At 39.8% G+C, this 19,071-nt stretch overlaps 1 protein-coding gene across 9 annotated transcripts in view; it reads left to right on the top strand.

The window, feature by feature from the left end:
* Positions 1-19,071, top strand: part of diaph2 (diaphanous-related formin 2) — a 421,028-nt gene that overhangs the window by 146,475 nt on the left and 255,482 nt on the right. For 7 of the 9 annotated variants that reach the window (XR_014868698.1, XM_085130728.1, XM_085130725.1 and 4 more), the window contains 4 exons: positions 70-174; positions 6,018-6,080; positions 9,259-9,618; positions 17,479-17,593. Coding sequence is in view for 8 of the 9 variants with exons in the window: in XM_085130728.1 (XP_084986854.1) it covers positions 70-174; positions 6,018-6,080; positions 9,259-9,618; positions 17,479-17,593 (643 nt within the window). In the remaining variant the exon portion in view is untranslated. The remainder of the gene's footprint in view (positions 1-69; positions 175-6,017; positions 6,081-9,258; positions 9,619-17,478; positions 17,594-19,071) is intronic. The other 2 variants (XM_085130737.1, XM_085130768.1) reach the window with 1 other exon arrangement.

The following is a 19,071-nucleotide window of genomic DNA, read 5'->3' as shown; positions in this document are numbered from 1 at the left end:
ACCTGCCCGTGTGTTTACATCTTTGTATATGTGTTCTGCACATAGACATCTTAGTATTTCTTGTTGCAGTTTGATGAAGAGTTCAGTGCGCGGCAGGAGGCCCAAGCCGAGTCTCAAAAGAAGGAAGAAAAAATCAAAGAGTTGGAGGGGAAGATCCAAGCCCTGGAGTCCCAGGTAAATCCATGAAGAAATCCTTTTACTCTACAGAACAATGTTGCATTCCCCAGAGATCTTTCCCCAAAAAACAAGAAAACAAAGACAGGTGAAGCTCGGTTGTCCAAAACTTTTCTGTTTTTAAAATGAAAGACTAAGAATGTGCAAATAAATGTGTTTGTGCTGAAATTGTAGCACAGAAAAGTAACGGCGCCACTAAAAAGAAAGTTTTGTTTTTATCCGGATACCTTTCCACCCCACTTACAGATGCAAAGCTACTGTAAGTGGGAGTTATCACCCATGCAAGAACATTTGATTTAATAAGGGGTCAATCTCCTTCTTAAGTTGTATTTCTTTATATGGACGAATTGCTCTATTGAAGCTTTTCCTATGAAATTCTATCATCACAGACATCGATTGCATTTCTTTTTCTTGGCCTCCACATCATTTCTTGCCAGGCAAAATCTTCCATTTTGAATGCAGAAAATGACTGCTATTTCCCCCTTAACCCAATTTCAAACACTTTAGTACTACCTTGGGACAAAAAGGCAGTTTGCCTCCCTGCTTAGGGAATTTAATATAAACCAGCATTGAAAGATGGTATAGCTACATCCGTAGCAGAGATTGCTTTTTCTTTCAAACATTCATATCTCGTGGCTTATGTTGGTACTTACCAACTGATAAACTGCATATGTGGTCCAGGAATCACTTTCACAGCTCACGTCAGTCTACAAAAAATACTGTTATGCAGAATGAACTTAAGCTGCTTTCATAGCCAAAGTTATGTAGCCGTTTTCTCCTTCGGATTCAGTTTGTGTGTAGATCTCACTCCTGTGTTTCATACGCCTACAGAGTGTGTCGCCGCTTCTTACCTGCACTTGTAACCTCTGAGGTGTCAGATTGAGCCATAACAAATGCAACATTACATCTAACAGTTTAATAGAAATGTAGGTGTGTGTGCAAGTATGCACAGCCCTGATAAAAAGAAAGAGTTTTACATATTTATAATTAACTTTTATCATCCTTAGTAAGTTCTAAAATCATTTTAGTTCAAGCTCAGATGAACAACAATACATTAAATATTGTTATTTATTTAACAAAACTTTAGCCAAATATAACAGAAGCAATGTGTGAAACACCAAGTTCACCCTTCTAGTTCTAGTCAGGTGCTGCTAATCAAATGCACTTGATTAACTGATCGTCAGCGTGCGTGAGCACCTCTTTAAAAGCATTTCGTGACAATTTGCACATCTGGATGATACAGATGTGGGCTAATACAATGCAAAGGAGGAAAGATATCAGCAGTGATCTCAGAATAAGCAATTGTTGCTGCTCATCAGTGAGGAAAGGGTCATAAGGACCTGTCCAAATGGTCCCACTGTAGTCCATCATTCTGCAGTGGGAAAGAGTATTTACAAGTGGAAACATTTAGTCTTCCCAGGAGTGGACTTACCAGCCAATTCACCACCGAGTCTGACTGTTCAATGCAAGAGAAGCTGCAAAACACCTACAGGCTATGTATGTCAGACTCTGCAGGCTTCGGTTAACATGTTAAATGTTAAAGTTCATGACATAACAGTTAGAAAAGGACTGAACAATTATGGCTTGTTTGATAGGGTTGGCTGGATTAAGCCTCTTCTCTGGCAGCATGACTCGGGTTAGGAAAGCTGCATGTGACCAAACCACAAGGCTCCTGAAACCATCTCATTTGGATGGATAAAACCAAAGTGGGGATAATGCACAGCGCCACATTAGGGAAAACTAAACACAGCATATCACCACAAGCATGTCACACCAACTGTCACGAATGTGATGATTTTCAGGCTTGTTTTGCAGAAACAGGACTCTGGCACCTAACAGTTATTGAGTAGACCATGAACTCTTCTCTATACAAATGTATTTTACATTCAAATATGAGGCCATCTGTCCAGCAGCTAAAGCTTGGCTAGAACAAGCACAGCAGCAACAACACAATGGCTGTTGAAAGAAAAGCATCAAAGTATTGCAATGGCCCAGTCAAGGTCCAGACCTCAACCTGAATGAAAAGATGTGGCAGGACTGAGAGCTGTGTATAAATGAATGCCTGCGAACATTAATAAACCGAAACAACAGATAAAGTCATCCAGAAAACGACTGCTTTAAGACATTAGGGAGTTATTGCTGCTAAGAGTTCTACATGCCTTTGAATTAAAGGGTTTACTTTGTTTCTCACACATGACTTCTACATTTTGGCTTAATTTTAATAATAATGAGACGGTTGCTGTTTATTTCAGGTTTACTTAATTTTAAGACCTTGTAAGGAATATGTAATCCTTTATTATGTCCTGACAACTCAAACCTTAGTATTTACTAAGTGTCTGATCAATAACAGGACGTGTTTTTACCTGTGACATCTAAAAGGACAAATCTCTTCTATCCCTGCATCCACTGAGCATCTATAAATCCATGCTGTTTGGTCATATAACAGGTACCTCAAACAGGCTGAATGTTTTTTGGCTTTTCATTGTGTCCAAACTAGTTCATCACTTCTTTCCTAAGCACTGCAAGCCCATTTTAATCAGTCCATAATCTCCACCTCCCCTGCTCTGCCTTTTTCTTTCTTTGCCTTGCTCAGTCTTTGTGTACATCAGGTTGTGCTACCTTTACCTGCCCTAATTCCCTCGTCTGAGCTTTTAACAATCTTTTTTCTGCACTATAACACACCTTTCCCTCATCTTCCCATAGCAGGTCTGTCTTTTGAAGACTAGCTGGCTATGGTGCATTAACACATAGCGTACAGCAGAGAAGCCCCGGAGAGTCAAACTCTCTCTTTCTCTGTTTGTCTGAATGCTCCTTCAAAGAACAGCTACTGCTGGAGAGCTGCAGAGACATTAACCTCGACAGGGAAACATGTAATTTGTTTGGCAGAAATTACCAGAGTGTTGCTGTACACTCCCAATTCAGCCTAACGTAACTACACTATATATTGTATCGTATTTGTAAAAGAAAGACTGCACTTGCTATACGTTTTTTCAGAAAATTACAAAAAATACTGGGTCTGTAGTAAGAACTCAAACAACAATGTAATCCTCTCAGACAGATGAGATTCTGTTACTTGAGGAAGACCGATCTGTAAGAATGTTTTTTCCTTTTCCGTGTTTGACACGATACTAGTGCCGTAGAAAAGTCATTAACTGTGAGTGCGCAGAGCCTTTAAATCGGTGTGAGGACACGCATTCAGCTTGCCCATCAAAGCAGCTGTGCGATTACTGCCGTTTTACTGAATATGAATGAAGTGGGAGCTAACGCTAACCTTTCATCTCCTACACTGAATTCTTGTCAGATATTAAAACTCACGCATGCCTGAGTTGCTTCTCTTCACCTTGTTTGTGAACCAGCACATTTAATGAGAGCGTTTCTTCAGAAACTTTGGCATTGTAACAAGCAGCCTGTTTGATGTGTCTGTGTGATTATCTCCCAATTGAGTTGAGTGGAAATTCTCCTTGTAAACATTAGGAGAAGGACTTCGAAATCACAACAAAGTGCAATGCATCCACCTTTTCCCCAAACCTTAGCATGGATCCATTCGAGGCAAAAGGGAAGATATTCACTGAATTGGCTCCGGATTTGATGAATAATGTAGCACTGCAGTGGTAGACTGGAAAACTCAGTGCCGTCCCATTAATAGGTTTTAACAACCTGGGGATCTTGTAGCTGACCCAGCATGGCCCCAAGAGCAACTGGAGGTGTAGTAGACTACTTTCTCTGCCTTTTACTGCCAAACTGCTGTCTACCTTGACTGATTAAAGAATTCTTCTAAACTGATAATGCCTGCAGAAGTTTCAGTGTAGTAAATATGTGTGCCTTTGCGTTTACCCAAGCATACACGGTTAAACTTAGAGTATTCACATCTGTCTCACATCATTACATTCTTACACATTAGGGCTGCCACGATTAGTCGACTAGTCACGATTACGTCGACTATCAAAATCGTCGACGACTGATTTAATAGTCGACGTGTCGTTTGACGCTTTGTAAGATCACAAAAGACGCAGGAATAAGTAGTAGGATTTAAGAGTGTAATAACGGACTGAAACAGAAGATGGCAGCACTGCATGTACAAGGATGCCAGCTGCCGTTAAACCCCGAAGAAGAAGAAGCTGTGTCCCAGAATTCATAGCGCAGCCCAGCTCAGTTTCCAACAATGGCGGCAGCTAGTTAGTTTTAATATTACTCTTATTATTCTTTCTGGGTCACAAAATAAACGTTTAACATATTTTTAGGCGAGAATGTAGCTGTGTAAACCTCAAATATCTGCTCAGTTTATCAAGACACCAAATATTTTCAAAAGCGCTCCGACGTTTTCGGAGACGTCTGTTACCCACTAGCTTGATAGCTAGCCGGGGGCTAGGCTCACTAGAGCCGTGAGAACACCGGACTCCCGGCAAATCGTTTTCAAACCCACCGCTGTCTTTCGCTACTCAGGTTAAATATATATAAGTCACTTGGATAACTTAAAAATGTTATTGTTTGTTTTTTTCAGTATTTTATTTGTTCCTGAGTAAATCGGTTTGGCTGAGATTAAAGTTATAGTTTTTACACAGCTGAACAAACATCAAGCAGACAGCTGATCATCAGAAGTGTGAGATGCTCAAGAATTTACTCCGGTGTCCTGTTATATTTTAGATAGCAAGGAGTTTATTAAACTTCACCGAAACAATCTGCAAATTTCATTAAAATTTAACAAACTATCATCTTGTCTTTATTTTTAGTTAGCACATACCTTAAACGCTTAAAGCTGTAAGCTAATGATAGTTATATAAGAGCAGATGCTGCTGGTGCAATAAGCTGTACGTTTTACGTCCAATGGATGATGATCTGATTAGTCGACTAATCGCAAAAATAATCGGTGACTAGTCGACTATCAAAATAATCGTTTGTGGCAGCCCTATTACACATGCTTTTATTCTAACTATCTGGTTTTCTCAGAAAGCAGGGGAAATGATACCTGCTGAAAATCTTGCTCTTTAAAATTTAGATATCTCATAGCTTTGAACTTTTAATCCCTGAGGTTGAACTATAAAGTAGCATTTCTCTTTGCTTTGAATATTGCACTTCACTACCATTATACAAAATTCTTTCAAAATAAAAAACTCTTCTTAAGACACGCAGCTGAAAAGTTTCCATCTTCTCTTCCATTACACACATTCAATATTTAATTTTCTACAGTTCATAGTAAGGAATGTTCTGTGGGAATAACTCCATAAAAACACAAAATTGTTGCTACTTTGGAATATATTCCTATCTTCTTTCTTTTGGCAAAGTTGCCCGGAGTGAAATATCAAAGCAAAATCGGTACATTTCTAAAACAAAGGCTGCACAGTAGAATCAATGCCCATCACACATCTAAGAGTTCTGGGTTGAAATCTATTTTGTGATGCCAGAATGAGAAAAAATTGAAATAGAATTAGGTTTTTGAAGGTACACCAACTGTCAGTGATGCTGCGCCTTGTTCCTTTCATGCAATCATTGCTCCGCGCCGGCGTCCTTTTGAAGAAAGATTAGATGTTGTTTTCAGTGTAAAAGTACAGTACACTCTACTTTGCCTTTTGCACATCAAATAGCTTGTTCAGACAAAATGGGAATATAACACTGTACTGCCATTGTCATTAACTGTGTGAAGGACGTCCTTGTTGTTTTTCTGGCTTGATTGTGTTTGGTGTGAGTACTGTACCTGCTCTATTGTACTAGTCTTCCTGTTCCCTGTCAATCTAACCCACCCCCATTTGTGCCTCTTTGTTGCCCTCTGTGCCTCTTGTAATGTATGTGTTCCCATGATGTGTATCTGTGGTGTGTGTATGTGCGTGTGTGTTGTATCTGCACAGTTAACTATTGAAAATGACAAGCTCAAAGAGGCTCAGAGACTCATCCGGGAATCTGAAGCCAAGGTGGGTGTCCCCGTTGCATGTGTGGCCCTTGACGTAATCTCACATTTAATCACCGACAAATCCAAGTGTGTTTTAACGTCATTGGTTTGTGGTGCTTTAAATCTGTTTTTGGATTGTTGGACTGATCTTTTGTCTCATATTTTCTCTCAGCATGCTTGCCCTTTGTATTATATAGCACATATTGCATAGAACTTTTGTGAACTTCACAAAAAAAAGTTCACAAAAATACTTTCTTTTTTTTTTTAGATATAAATGAATTATGTACTGTATTGCCTCTTGACTTTACTAATCAGCAACAAATAATGTGCTCTGTAAACTGCATGTGTGGACGAGCGAGAGAATATATCAACTGAACGTTGAGAATCTCTGTAGCTGCTTTCAGCCGCACACATTGCTTGTTTAATGTAATTTTCATAAGTAAACACTTGTGATTGAATTTCTTTATCAGAGATGAGATTGGGCAAAGATTTAATCACATAGCATTCAGAGTTAATTACCTGTCACGCTGACCTCCCCTTTGAGTTCAGAAGAGTATGAATCCATTTGGGTGGGTTAGATTTTGTATTAGATTGGTTGTCTACTTTACACAGAGCGCCAGATGGGCTCTGGTAGAGTAACATCAATAAAAAAAGGATCACTTGCCAGCACAATATATTTTAATAAAATATGCTGCCACACATATTAGATCTGAAGTAAAAGTGAATTTAAATTGTATTTTAGTAAGTAATCATGGTTTTTGCACATATAACATAGACCTATATTTACTAGTTCATATATATATACTTTGGGTTTGTATATTTTGTATACACTGCATGCAAATCATGTGTGACCTTGATAATTGCAACACAAGAATTACCTTATTTCCTTTAAGGTAAAAGACGTACAAGCATTTATTCGCTGTACAACGTTTTGAGAGTGTTTATTTTGATACCCGAGGAAGAATATGCCAGCAGCAGTGGTATGGGATCCCAAGAGTTCCATGGAACACTGGGCTTATTATTACAGGCTAGAACAGGGAGGTGGATAGAGAGCTAGATACTCGGAGGGCCCCTCAGTATGGAAACAACGGCACTCTAATTTAGCAGCTAATTTGCTTCCATTCTCTCATATTAATCTTAAAAGAGAAAACGGGCCACAGAGGGTTTGAGATTGACAGACATGTAATCATTGGATGTAGATTTTACTGAGAGGCTCTGGGCAATCTGTGTAAAAAAAAAAAAAAAAAACTCCAGGCAGAGCACCTTTTTAATTCCGTCTCTAATAAACAATCCGCCAATGCTATTATGTAATGAAACAATATGTAATGTCTTTAAATATGAAGCCAATTGCATTTTAAGCACACAATCAAGTGAGTAGGGAAAATTTAAATAGTACGGAATTGGTTTTAGAAATGAAAAGTGCAAGTGGAAATCCTGTTTGGTGAGAGCAGACATGTAATCAGCTCTGAAAATCAAACCCTGTCAGAGCTAGGGTGTACTTACTGTATTTGCATGATTTATTTTTGGTATATATCAAGCAATTACAGATTTTTGGTGTTTTGTTGATTTATTAGGCTGGAATAAAAACGTACAATTTACAAATATAAACTTTATTATTAATTATCTCCAATGAGAGGACGGTTTTCCAAACACATAAGGCCTCCGTCTGCACTTCAGTCCTTGTCACCTCAGTTATCCACATGCAGCAGGTTCCTTCTGGAGTACCCTTTATCTTGCAGTAGATCATCAGTAGCAGTCCAAGACAGTTTAGTTGGAGCACATCCAAATATAAGACAAGAGACATTTTGTGGAGGGAGTGGTATTGAAGACTGCTACTACTGCAACTTTGTCAACTGGCTAATAGGGAGTTGGGGAGGACTGGGACTAGCTGGTTAGCAGCAAGTGAGCTTTCAAAATAAGAGCACCTGGAATGTTTCTGTATAAGGCCTCATAGATAATATCACAGACTGAAAACCAAGGCATAAAGGATATAGGGTTCGTGACTATGCACAGAAAGGTATAACGATGCAAGAAGTTTGTGTGGTAGTAAAACTGTCCAAGAACATGGTAGCTACTAGCTACCGTCATTCTCAAATGAATGAACCACCAACACAGTCTTTCTAGGTCTGACAGCCCAGCCAAGCTGATTAATCGTGGATAAATTGTTGTTGTTAGACATGAACTTAGAACTTAGTGGTTGCTGTTGAGATCCATCTTTTGGAGACATTCTGTTCCCCAACATCTTTTACAGGGCAATCACTGGTACAGCACTCCACCAATCAGGCATTTATGGAAGAGTGGCCAGATGGATGCTAAAAGGCACATGACAGTCCACTGGAAGTTTGCCACTACCTGAATAATTATCACAAAATGAGAAGCAAATGCTCTGCTAAAGCTAAACACAAATGTAACTGTAGCTGCATTTAACTATAATAGTGCAACTCTAGAGAGACATGAACATTGCTGTTCTTTGACACCCCTTATCACACCTGAGCATTATTGCCACAGAGAAAAGGAGAAACTCTAAAAAGCTTAAAGACTTAAGGTTCTTATTTCTGCCACCAGAAGAATCTGCAAATGGAATATTTATATATTTGATTGAAACATAATCTATAAAAGACAACTGTTGTTACTTTGTTGCTGAACTATTGTCTAGTATTGATTGATGAGAGAAAAATGACCTGAATCCATTATAAAATTAGGCTGAAACATAAGAATGTAGAAATGTAAACATCATAAAAGGAGCCTGAAAATACTTTGAATGAATGACATATGCTGATAGCAAAAGTTAACTTCGCTAATTTCCAGAGATATGCCAGTTAGACATAACTTCTTAGAAAATTCACAGAATGCGTAAATATGAGACCTTTATATGTCTAGTGAATTTGCTCCCACTTGACTTTTAACACTACAGTGGTTGACTGTTCACACTAACACCATGCTGTTTGCACACAGTCAAAGCTAGTGGCAAGTTTCAAGGATATAAAACGGATGCTTTCCATTAAAGGAGGTAGACATGGCTGAGTTTGTAGAGCAGGTAATCAGTAAAAGCAAGATTAGTGGTTTGCACACAGAGGACACGGACGCCTCTTCACTGTCCTTGTAGCTTTTTTGTATTAAGAACATCAGTTTCAATCAGATCAAAGCGATTTTAAATGCACATGTGGGCCATTGTTGACATCTGTGTTCTGTATCTGCAGATTGCTACAGGCCTTACTGCAACTGGAGCACCACCTCCACCACTTCCAGGAGGTGCTGGAGTTCCACCACCACCTCCACCTCCTCCTCCCCCACCTGGTGGTGTTCCTCCACCTCCTCCACCTCCTCCACCTCTCCCTGGTCATGCTGGCATTCCGCCACCACCTCCTCCTCCACCGCCGCCAGGTGGTGGACCACCCCCTCCCCCGCCACCACCTGGTTTTGGGCCTCCACCCCCGTTTGGAGGCCCACCAGGACCTCCACCACCTCCTGGATTTCCTGTTGTTAAGCTGCCTTATGGACTGGAGCCCAAGAAGACCTACAAGCCTGAAACGGTCATGAAGAGGGTCAACTGGACCAAGGTATCAGTCTGAGCAGTCACTGGCTGCAGTAGATAATCTTATGTTCACTTATAGCATGGCTATTCAACTACGAAGTTAGTTGGGCCAGATTTTCAAACCGAGGAATTTATCTGGGCCAGATATTTTTTTTTGAAGCCAGTAAGCAGCAGATCGTGATCAATTTCAAACCCACACAACTGTAACTGAAAAACAAGTAATTTTTTTATTCCTTTTCCCCTGTAAATCTGGTGACCTCACAAATGCACACCAAAAGGTCCATTTAAAAAAAAGGGAGCTATAACTAAACTATTTTTTGCACATTTGAAATAATAATAATAACAAAAAACATTTTGATAATTCCCTTTCAAATTAAAATAAATATTTCGCTGACCACTCACTTTTCCTGCCATGGATGGAGCCCATCCGTCACAAGTATACAGACACACATATCCAGACCATTTTCCTCAAAAAGAGCTTAAATCTTCTCAAACATTATTTCGCCAGCTGTGTGTCCCTCTAACGGTAGTAAGCCGTGAGCTGTGATCTCCTGCTATAGACATTACATCGGTTTTCTTCAGGTCATCTAACAGCATTTCAAACTCGTCTGACGCCAGAACTTCAAGTGTACGAATATTTGAACTGTCCTACAGGGGTACGTTTTTAATAGCAGATGTCACACTTACTTTAATTTTTTCGTCACTTTTCACCGCATCCACCACGGCCAGCATGCAGTATTTCACTGTTTCAGAATCTGTGAAAGGCCTTTTCTTCTTCGCCAAGAAGCAAACACGAAGGGAAGATGCTGCAGCTCTCTTGGGCTGTACAGGACCCTCACCATGGTAGTACAACTCCGGTTGTAAGATTATTAAACTCGGTAAAATGAATAAGTATTTGTCAGTCCAGGCAGGGTTGAACCGACAGTTTTCATTGTCAATTTTGCGCTTTTGGACTGAGAAAGACGTGCTGTTGTCGCATCATATATTACGATGATTGTTTAATATGTTTACATCACGGTGCATTGTGGGTTAAATATTGCTAGGCTACTAGGAGTGTTGCATTTACAGTCTACACTACGCTGTAGGAATTTTTTAATTTTTTAAAAAATTAATTAATGAATTAATTTTTTGCGTTTTCTCTGTGTTTCTGCCAGGACCACAGGCAGGGCCACTCGCAGGTTGCTTCTGGGCCGCATTTGGCCCGCGGGCCGCCATTTGAATAGGCTTGACTTATAGTATTAGTTACTTAAGAGTGTACAGATGCAATGTTACACTTCCATTTTTGTTTTTCCATTACCTAATTTGCATATTATTTACAAGCATTTTTACAAACAATTTGGTCTGGCATTAGAAGCTGATTGATTGTATATTTTGTAGGTGGGTTTGCAGAGTGATAAAGTGTAAAGTTGAAGGTTCGAACTAAAAGAAACCTCTATTTAAATCTGTTTCTAATCTAGTCAAACATTCGTTCAGCCAAAGGCCAAAGTGCTCCGTACTCAGCACCCATTTCAAAGGATTTAACAGTAAACAGTTTTCACTGCTCAAATGTCCTTGGATTTGCACATTCTTAGCATAATTGAATGGAGACTTTGTTGTGTAATTTTCCATCACATTTGAATATAATTTCAATAGGACATTCTCTCGCATTTGCGTTGTATTTTGCCATAGATAATTTATCCATTGCCCCAGGAGTTCTCAGGATTATTTTAATGGTTCTTTACTGATGCTTATGTGACCTTGTGTTTTATTCTGAAATTACTGACTGCAAACAGACTAGTTTACTTCACATAATGCTAGAAGTGCAATGATTTTGTAGAATCAAGCCACTTAAAAAATAATTATGAAGGCTGTCGACAGTATCTATTCATGTGCTTATTATTTTACAGTGCTTAAACAGGTCATGCACTTTTTCTGTCTTATCCCAATTATTTATCCAACCACACGCCACCAAAGGCATAAAGCGACAATGTGAAAATGTAGGTCAACAGTGATTGCACTGCACTAAAAAGCACTGAGGTGGTGTTCTGGGTTTGAATTATTGGTCACCTTGAGAATTCTTTAAAATGGCAAATATGCTAATGTTTGACTCTGTGTAGGAGGTTCCTGAACGGTAAGAAAGATTAATAGTAATGGGATGTCATACCCATTGTGTACACAGTCGGGGAAACAGCAGTTTGTTTCTTAATAGAAGGTATTCCTGTGTGTTTGTTTTTGCCTTGATATTTTAAATGTGATTAGTCATCTTCCTGTGAAATATCTATGTGGTTCAGTTGTGTTATATGACTTGTGTGCATGCAGTGTAGCACAAATGACCGTTGTCTCTGAAGTGTACAGAAACAGGTTAATGTGCAGGAGCATTAACCTTGCCTCCACAGGAAATGTAGGTTTGTGATGCAAATGAAATTCATAACCACCTGAGGAAAAACAATCTGTGTCTCTTGTGTCGATTAAGTGGGACACGAGTCGTCTGTCTTTGCTATGTGCAGCAGGCAGAAGTACAGGAGTACTAGGAATGATGTGGTTGTATAAAAAAGAAAGGGGAAGGACATTTTTTCATCATTTCAAACCTTCCCTCTATTAGACGATACATGTCCAACAAAAGTATCGTACACATGAGAAAATGTGACTCTTATAGTTTTAAGAAAATGTTGAGCAGCTACCATCCATCCATCTGGATAGAGGACCAGTATCCTGAACCAGTCCACACAGGTTCCTCTAAGGCAGACCTTCCCAAAGTGTGGGGGGCGCGGTATGAAAAGGGGGGAAAAAACAAAAAACTAAACGCTTGGACACTGCTAGCACAGGGCGCCCACAGAAACGCAAAGCAGGAGATGAAGCATCGCTGAATATGTTTCCAAACCAACTTCATTCTGAGCCAAAGACTAGAAAATATGGTGAAGCAAATCTGCCCTTTGGCTTCACCTGCACAAGAGCCGAGGTAGGTCTCCCTGCAGGATTGGTTTTCCCTTCGTCGGGAGCAGCGCTGGGCTGTTTAAATCACGGACAAACAGGATCCCACATTCTTGATTTTTACTTTACAAACACTTGTTGTAACGACTAACTACTCCTGACATGTTGGAGATGTTAGCTCTTTATACAGTAAAGTTACAGCGGGACACAAATAACATCAGGCTGATCCTGCCACGGTTTGTCTAAATCAGTGACAAACAGGATCCCACAGTTGTTTATGTTGTTAAACCCATTTTGCACAGAGAGGCATTTTATGAAAAATGTATTTATAGCAATGTTGAATATTATTACACAGGAAAAAACAACTACAGTAAAATAATCACACCGTGACGCCTCTGCCTTTGTAAATGGAGGGACAGTAACTGCGTGTAAAACCTGCAGACAGTCAGATTAACAGAAACAGTATTTCGTCTCTATCTGCCATTCTGCAATTCATCTCATGTAAACAATAACGTGGCGCACAGCGTGACGTGAAAATAGCCACATACCTTTGACGTTGCGTGATGAACTCTGTATTCCTCGTCACACGTAAACGCAAAAAAAGGAGTTTAAAAAAAATCTCAGTTTTCAGTGATTCGAAACGCCGTTTACGTGGACGAAACAGCTACGTTTTCAAAAATACCCGTGTAGGTGCGGAGGTAGCATAAAAGACTTAGTAGTTTATTTTATTACTACCTGTAATTTAGTGCAGGTTACTTGTATTTGCTTAATTGTTTACTAAATGTTTGAGGTGTGAAATAAACCACAATGGAGCAGAATATGGGTGTGTGTGGTTGGAGGATGTGTTTGTGCATGTGCGCACACAAAAAAAGTTTGGCAGCCACTGGCCTAAGGAATACGGTTGAATGCCTTCTCCAAGTCCATAAAGCAGTTACAGACTTGTTCGGCAAACTCCCACGTAGCCTTTAATGTCCAAAAGAGGATAACGACCTGGTCCAGCGTTCCAGTACTCGTTGTTCGTTTCCATGAGATTCGACTAACAAACAGACTCTTCTCTCCAGTAGCCCACATTTCCATGCGACCCTACAGAGGCACATCAAACAAGAGAATCCCACAACATCTAGAGCCATAACATAGTCGGGGTGAATTTCATCCATCCCAAGGGACCTGTCATCTAGGAGTTATTGAACTGTCAGTGATCTCACTTCCAGTGATGGACAAGTCATCCACTTATTGCTTCTCTATGAAGATTCTTTCTGACTCCAGATTACATCCTTGGTTGAAGTCAGTGGCGTCCCACCCTCACTGTACACAGTATGAGTCGAGCATCACTTTCCCTCCTCGGTTACTGATGGTGATGATGGTTTCAAGCTCTCTCAAGGAGTCTGGTTCTAGACCTTAAGCCATGTGTTGAGATGATGCCTACTGTATCTACCTGGTATTGCTCAACATCACTCATTAGTTCAGGCTCCTTTCCTACCAGAGAGATGATGGAAGTTTTAAGAGCTAGTTTCAGTAGCTACAGGTTTGACCAGTTTGCCTTGGGCTACGCAACCAGCATAAGCCCCCAATAACAGCTCCTGGCATCACTTCGACACACAAACACCTTCACCACGATAAGGTGGAGATTCAATGGATGAGTTGTACAGAGCACATCGAGGTAGCTCGTATTTAAGCTCAAAATTAAATCATTAAATTGCAGTAAGTGCTTTCTCACAAGCATAAAGATGTAATTTGTGTTTCGCTCTTCTCAGGTCCAACAGGGTAAAGCCAATATTCACTTTCAGGCCAAATGTTAAACAAAATATCAGGAAAATGAGAAAATAAGTTCAGATTCATTCAGTTTTCTTTTAAGCCAATTTAAAATGGTAACACTTTATTTATTTATTTATATATTCTGTATATATAAAAACATTTTATGCAATTTACCTCAAAACCCTTGTATTTGGTCTTGAAAAAATATGTGACTAATTCACAAGCTTTTATAGTGTCTTTGGTGCTTTGTTTACCTGCAATTCAGGACCTCACTTAAAAGAGAGATGGACTGTGGTTAGATTGTTTCATGTCATTACCTTGACTTAATAGCACAAAGTAGGAGCAGAAAAAATTCTAAAGCATAAGCTGTTTTGTTGTGCTACTTTCATGTAGACGAAACCTTTTAGTTTGTTAGGTATTTGGTTAAGTATTTTTCTGTTGCTTTTATTTCTGTCGCTTTAAAAAAACAAGAAAAAAAGAGTGCAGCCTGAAATCTGTGACTTCACAGACTCGCACTCTGCATACTGTATATTGACAGATATACATGTCCTAACCTTAATGTAGTTGTAATTAAAGTAATCACTTCTGGAATTTCGATGTGCTTTGATTAGTACTTAATTTTTATTAATAGCACCGAGTTCCAAAGGGCCGTGTCAATGACTGTCACACACAAGTCATAGCCACCCTTTGATAAAATTCATGAGATCCCTGTCTGTTTTTCTGCTTTTCATGTTGTGGACAGTCAAATGCCAACCCTGAAATTGCTACTATGCTGTGTGTCCCCCCATTGGTCACACGCAATTCAATTCAATTCAATTCAATTCAATTCAATTCAATCTTTATTGGCAGACTTCATGTCCATAAAAACAAGACAGAAACACACACACAACAGCCCCATATGTATATAAATAAGTATATATTGCATTTGTAAAAATATAAAACCATAATATACATAAAACACAATTACTTAAAATAAATCAATAAATACACAAACACTTTAACCAGTGCTTTCTCAGACTGGATGAGTAACGGGAACCACTCACTGTCGGATCTGTAAGTGCTAAAATTATACTGTTACTCAAACCATCCAGTTGTTCTCTAAAATTGAACATTAACTTTCTTAAAAGTGCTTTAAAAGTCCAAACACCCACAGCTACAAACATCTGGCTGGCACTACCACTTCTAGGTATCCTGCAAAGGATTCTCATCGCATCATTATATGCAACATGCAGCTTCTGCATGCTACGTTGTTTGTAGGATAACCACAAGGGGGCAGTATATAGCGGTGTGCAATACACTTTAAACAAAGCCACTTTAACAATTACAATTAACAATTGTGCAAACTATAAATTACTTCCACATTCTAAACACTTGGAAAGCTAACATTAAGTCATTTTTAATATTTACATATTTATTTTGGTAAAATTATTTTTCTTGCTACAATAATTTGTAATTCTTGTGAAACAGCTGTTATACGCATAGGCAATTAAAACAAACAAACAAACCTATTTTACACATGTGTGTTATGTTTGTATATGCAGTGTTGGGGAGTAACGGAATACATGTACCGCCGTTACGTATTTAAAATACAAAATATGAGTAACTGTATTCCGTTACAGTTACCGTTTAAAAAGGTGGTATTTAGAATACAGTTACTTTGTTGAAATAAATGGATTACACGGCGGTACTTCCCTGTTTCATATTGTGGCGGGTCAGGACTGTTTGGGTTTTGTTTGACAGCTGCGTTCTGTTGTTCCAGGCGGCAGTGTTACGGTTGCCATGGTTACAGGGTGACCATCTCTCTCGGCGTGTTTCCTGGGTGAGAGAGCGCCTTTTGTTGTTGTTGTGCTAAGCTAACAGGCAGAATGCTACAGGTATAGCTCTAAAGAATGTAGCATCATGGGCAGTGTAGTCCGTGCTGCAGGGAGAATGGACTGCCATACACGTTATGTGTCTGTGAGCGAGGGAGGGAGAAAAAGGAAAAGTACGAGCTGTCATCAAGCAGAAACGGGAGCTGGAAGCATGTAAATATAATAATAACCACTGCAGCCAAGAAGAGAGCCTGACGAGCCCAGTTGTAAGTAAGCTATTAAGACTCGACTGTACACCGTGTTCGTGTTTTCCTCTGAAACAATAAGTTCTGTTGGAGCAGCCTTTCAACGCCTCTCTCTGTCTCTCGCTAGCAAAGTTGACCCAGACAACAAAGTAAAGCTAGTTTTCAGCTACGAGCCGACACGAACCCACCGTATTAGCCAGAGGTCCCTTTACTACGGTTCGGAGCCGCGGACCTTCAGTAACAGTAATAAATCACAGCAATAGTACATTCATGTAGTTGTAAACAGCATGATAATATATTAAGTAATCCAAAGTATTCAGAATACGTTACTCTCATTGAGTAACGTAACGGAATACGTTACAGAATACATTTTGGGGCATGTAATCTGTAATCTGTAATGTGTAATGGAATACATTTTAAAAGTAACCTTCCCAACACTGTGTATATGTGGGTCGAATAGAAGCAAATAAGAGCACAGAGGTTATCTATGCTGGACACCAAAACAAGCTCATGATTGACTCTGCAACGCTGTTATACTTATTACTGTTACTATACGGCATTGGGAGTAATGGACCAGAGCTAGATGGAGATTGGTCTGTGTTGCATGAGTGTTTTACTTAGACGTCTTTCAGTGTGAAATGACTGTGTTTTCGAAGATGGTTATTGGCAGCTTTGCACTGGGTCAAGTGCAAATTCGAGTGTTTGACAAAAAGCCACAGAAGTGGTCCTTTTAGGAGGTCTCATTATAGCACTTAATACAGTGTGCAGCGGAAGTAGGCAAATGGTATAGATGTTGATGATACACTACTACAGTAATTAGATGTGTTCATGTCTTGATCTTCCTTTACACGCCTTGTGATTCCTACCATGTTGGTTTTTGTGTCTGTTCACTCGGGTAAAGTTTAGCATGGCTAAGTTCATGCGGTTTCTCGTCATATACAAATATGAATGTATCCCTCACATTCTCCTGTTGCTGTTTGGTTATTTCTTGTTTGTCTTGTTTGTCACTCAGATGCTAAAGATGCCACTCAAGGGCATGTGTGTGGCCGCACGCGGCAAAAACACTCACAAACTCCATCTCCAGTGAGAAGAACTTTTGAGTGGCAGCTTGGTGGAATGACGGTTTCTGATTGTGGTGATAATGGAATCCTTGTGTCATTGCAGATAGTGCCTCAGGAAATGGCAGAGAATTGCTTCTGGATCAAAGTCAAAGAAGAGAAGTTTGAGAATCCTGACCTATTTGCTCAGCTTTCCCTCTGCTTCTCCTCACAGAGCAAAGGTAAGGAGGCGTCATCTTTCCCCACCCCATCCTTAATTAATCAACAGACATATGCTTCCTTTAGCGTCTTTTCTCACTTAAAACGTAATTGTCTCGACACCACCGCTGTTTCTGTTTGCTCTCAGTTCAAATCTCTATGCCAGTTATGAATACCAATGCTTGTGTTTCACTGTGTTTATGTGTCTATGAGGAAGTTAAAATGCCAAGTAGCTCCTTTTTGTATTTGTTGTTTGTACCCACTGAGTAGTTTCAGATCAGTGGTTTTTATTTGTGTGTGTGTGGACGTGCACAAACTCAGCTTGTACATATATGTGTGAATCAAGAGCAGCCATGCTTGGTTTGGTTCTTGCCTTTTCCAGTCCAGTAGACCAATCTTCCATCAGGGAAGACGTGAAGGCTTTGGTGAAAGAAGCTCTGGGAATTTACTTGTCCCGGCCAGTTTGTTTCTCGGATACACAACCAGGCTACCTAACTTGCTGATGAACAACACAAGCAGTGCGGCGCAAGTTTGTTTTTATATGGAAGAATATGTGTGTATATGTGTGTGAAGGCACTTGATGTATTCCTCCCATGACAATTTGAGTGTTTTCCACTTCTTTGACAGCGAGTGTGTGCATGCGTGTTTGTGTATTTATGTGTGTGCAGCACACCCCTCTAATTCGAGCAACAGTGGGAGGGGAGAAGTCAGAGTCCTGTCAAGCGCAGAACAGTCAAATCGGAGCTCTGTCAGCATGTGTGGACATAACTATACAGAATCCTCCAACTTTTCTCTTATACCCACCATCTGTTTGGACTCTAGTCAGCCTGGCAGCAGCTTCTTGCTCTGTCTTTCTCGTAGCCTCCAGGTCTACAAACGAGAGTCGTCTCTTTTTTGCACTGTGAAATAAATAGCAATTTCCCCTTGGCTGCCGCAAGGTGATTTACCAGCATAATACAGATGGAAGGAGAATGTGGGCTGCAAAGAACAGTTATTGCAAAGCTTAATGAAGTGACAGGGATAGGCCTAGCAGTCATGCCACTCCCTTCTCATCGTTCACAAAGGGATATCTGCCAGGCACTATAAGTTTAACATGTACTCTTTAACGCTGTTCAAGTAATTGAAGTGAAACCCTGTTTTTTCTGCAGTTAACAGTTATTTACTTTTTCCTTTATTAGATTAATGAGTTGTTATTGAGGAAGGAAGAGTTCATATTAAGTGTAAATCAGTGCTATGCTTGGAGAGTGCAGTAAATTTTTTTCCTATTGATTCTTATAATAAATTATAACTTAACCTTTTTTTAGTTTCACAGACACATGGCTTTAATTCAGCTTTAAATGTCCTTTTAAATTCTTTATTAAAGCCACTTTCTCGCCCACTGGGGATTAAAAACAACGTCTATAGATAGTCCTTGTTCCCGCTGGCAGGGTAGGAATTCATGATCCAGCATTTCCCCCGGGAGTTACCTTTGCTGGATCCCTATCAATTACCCCTGCAGCGG

Source organism: Neolamprologus multifasciatus, chromosome 2 (assembly GCF_963576455.1).
Source record: "Neolamprologus multifasciatus chromosome 2, fNeoMul1.2, whole genome shotgun sequence".
Lineage (NCBI taxonomy): Eukaryota > Metazoa > Chordata > Actinopteri > Cichliformes > Cichlidae > Neolamprologus > Neolamprologus multifasciatus.
This window is presented reverse-complemented; position numbering and strand designations above follow the sequence as displayed.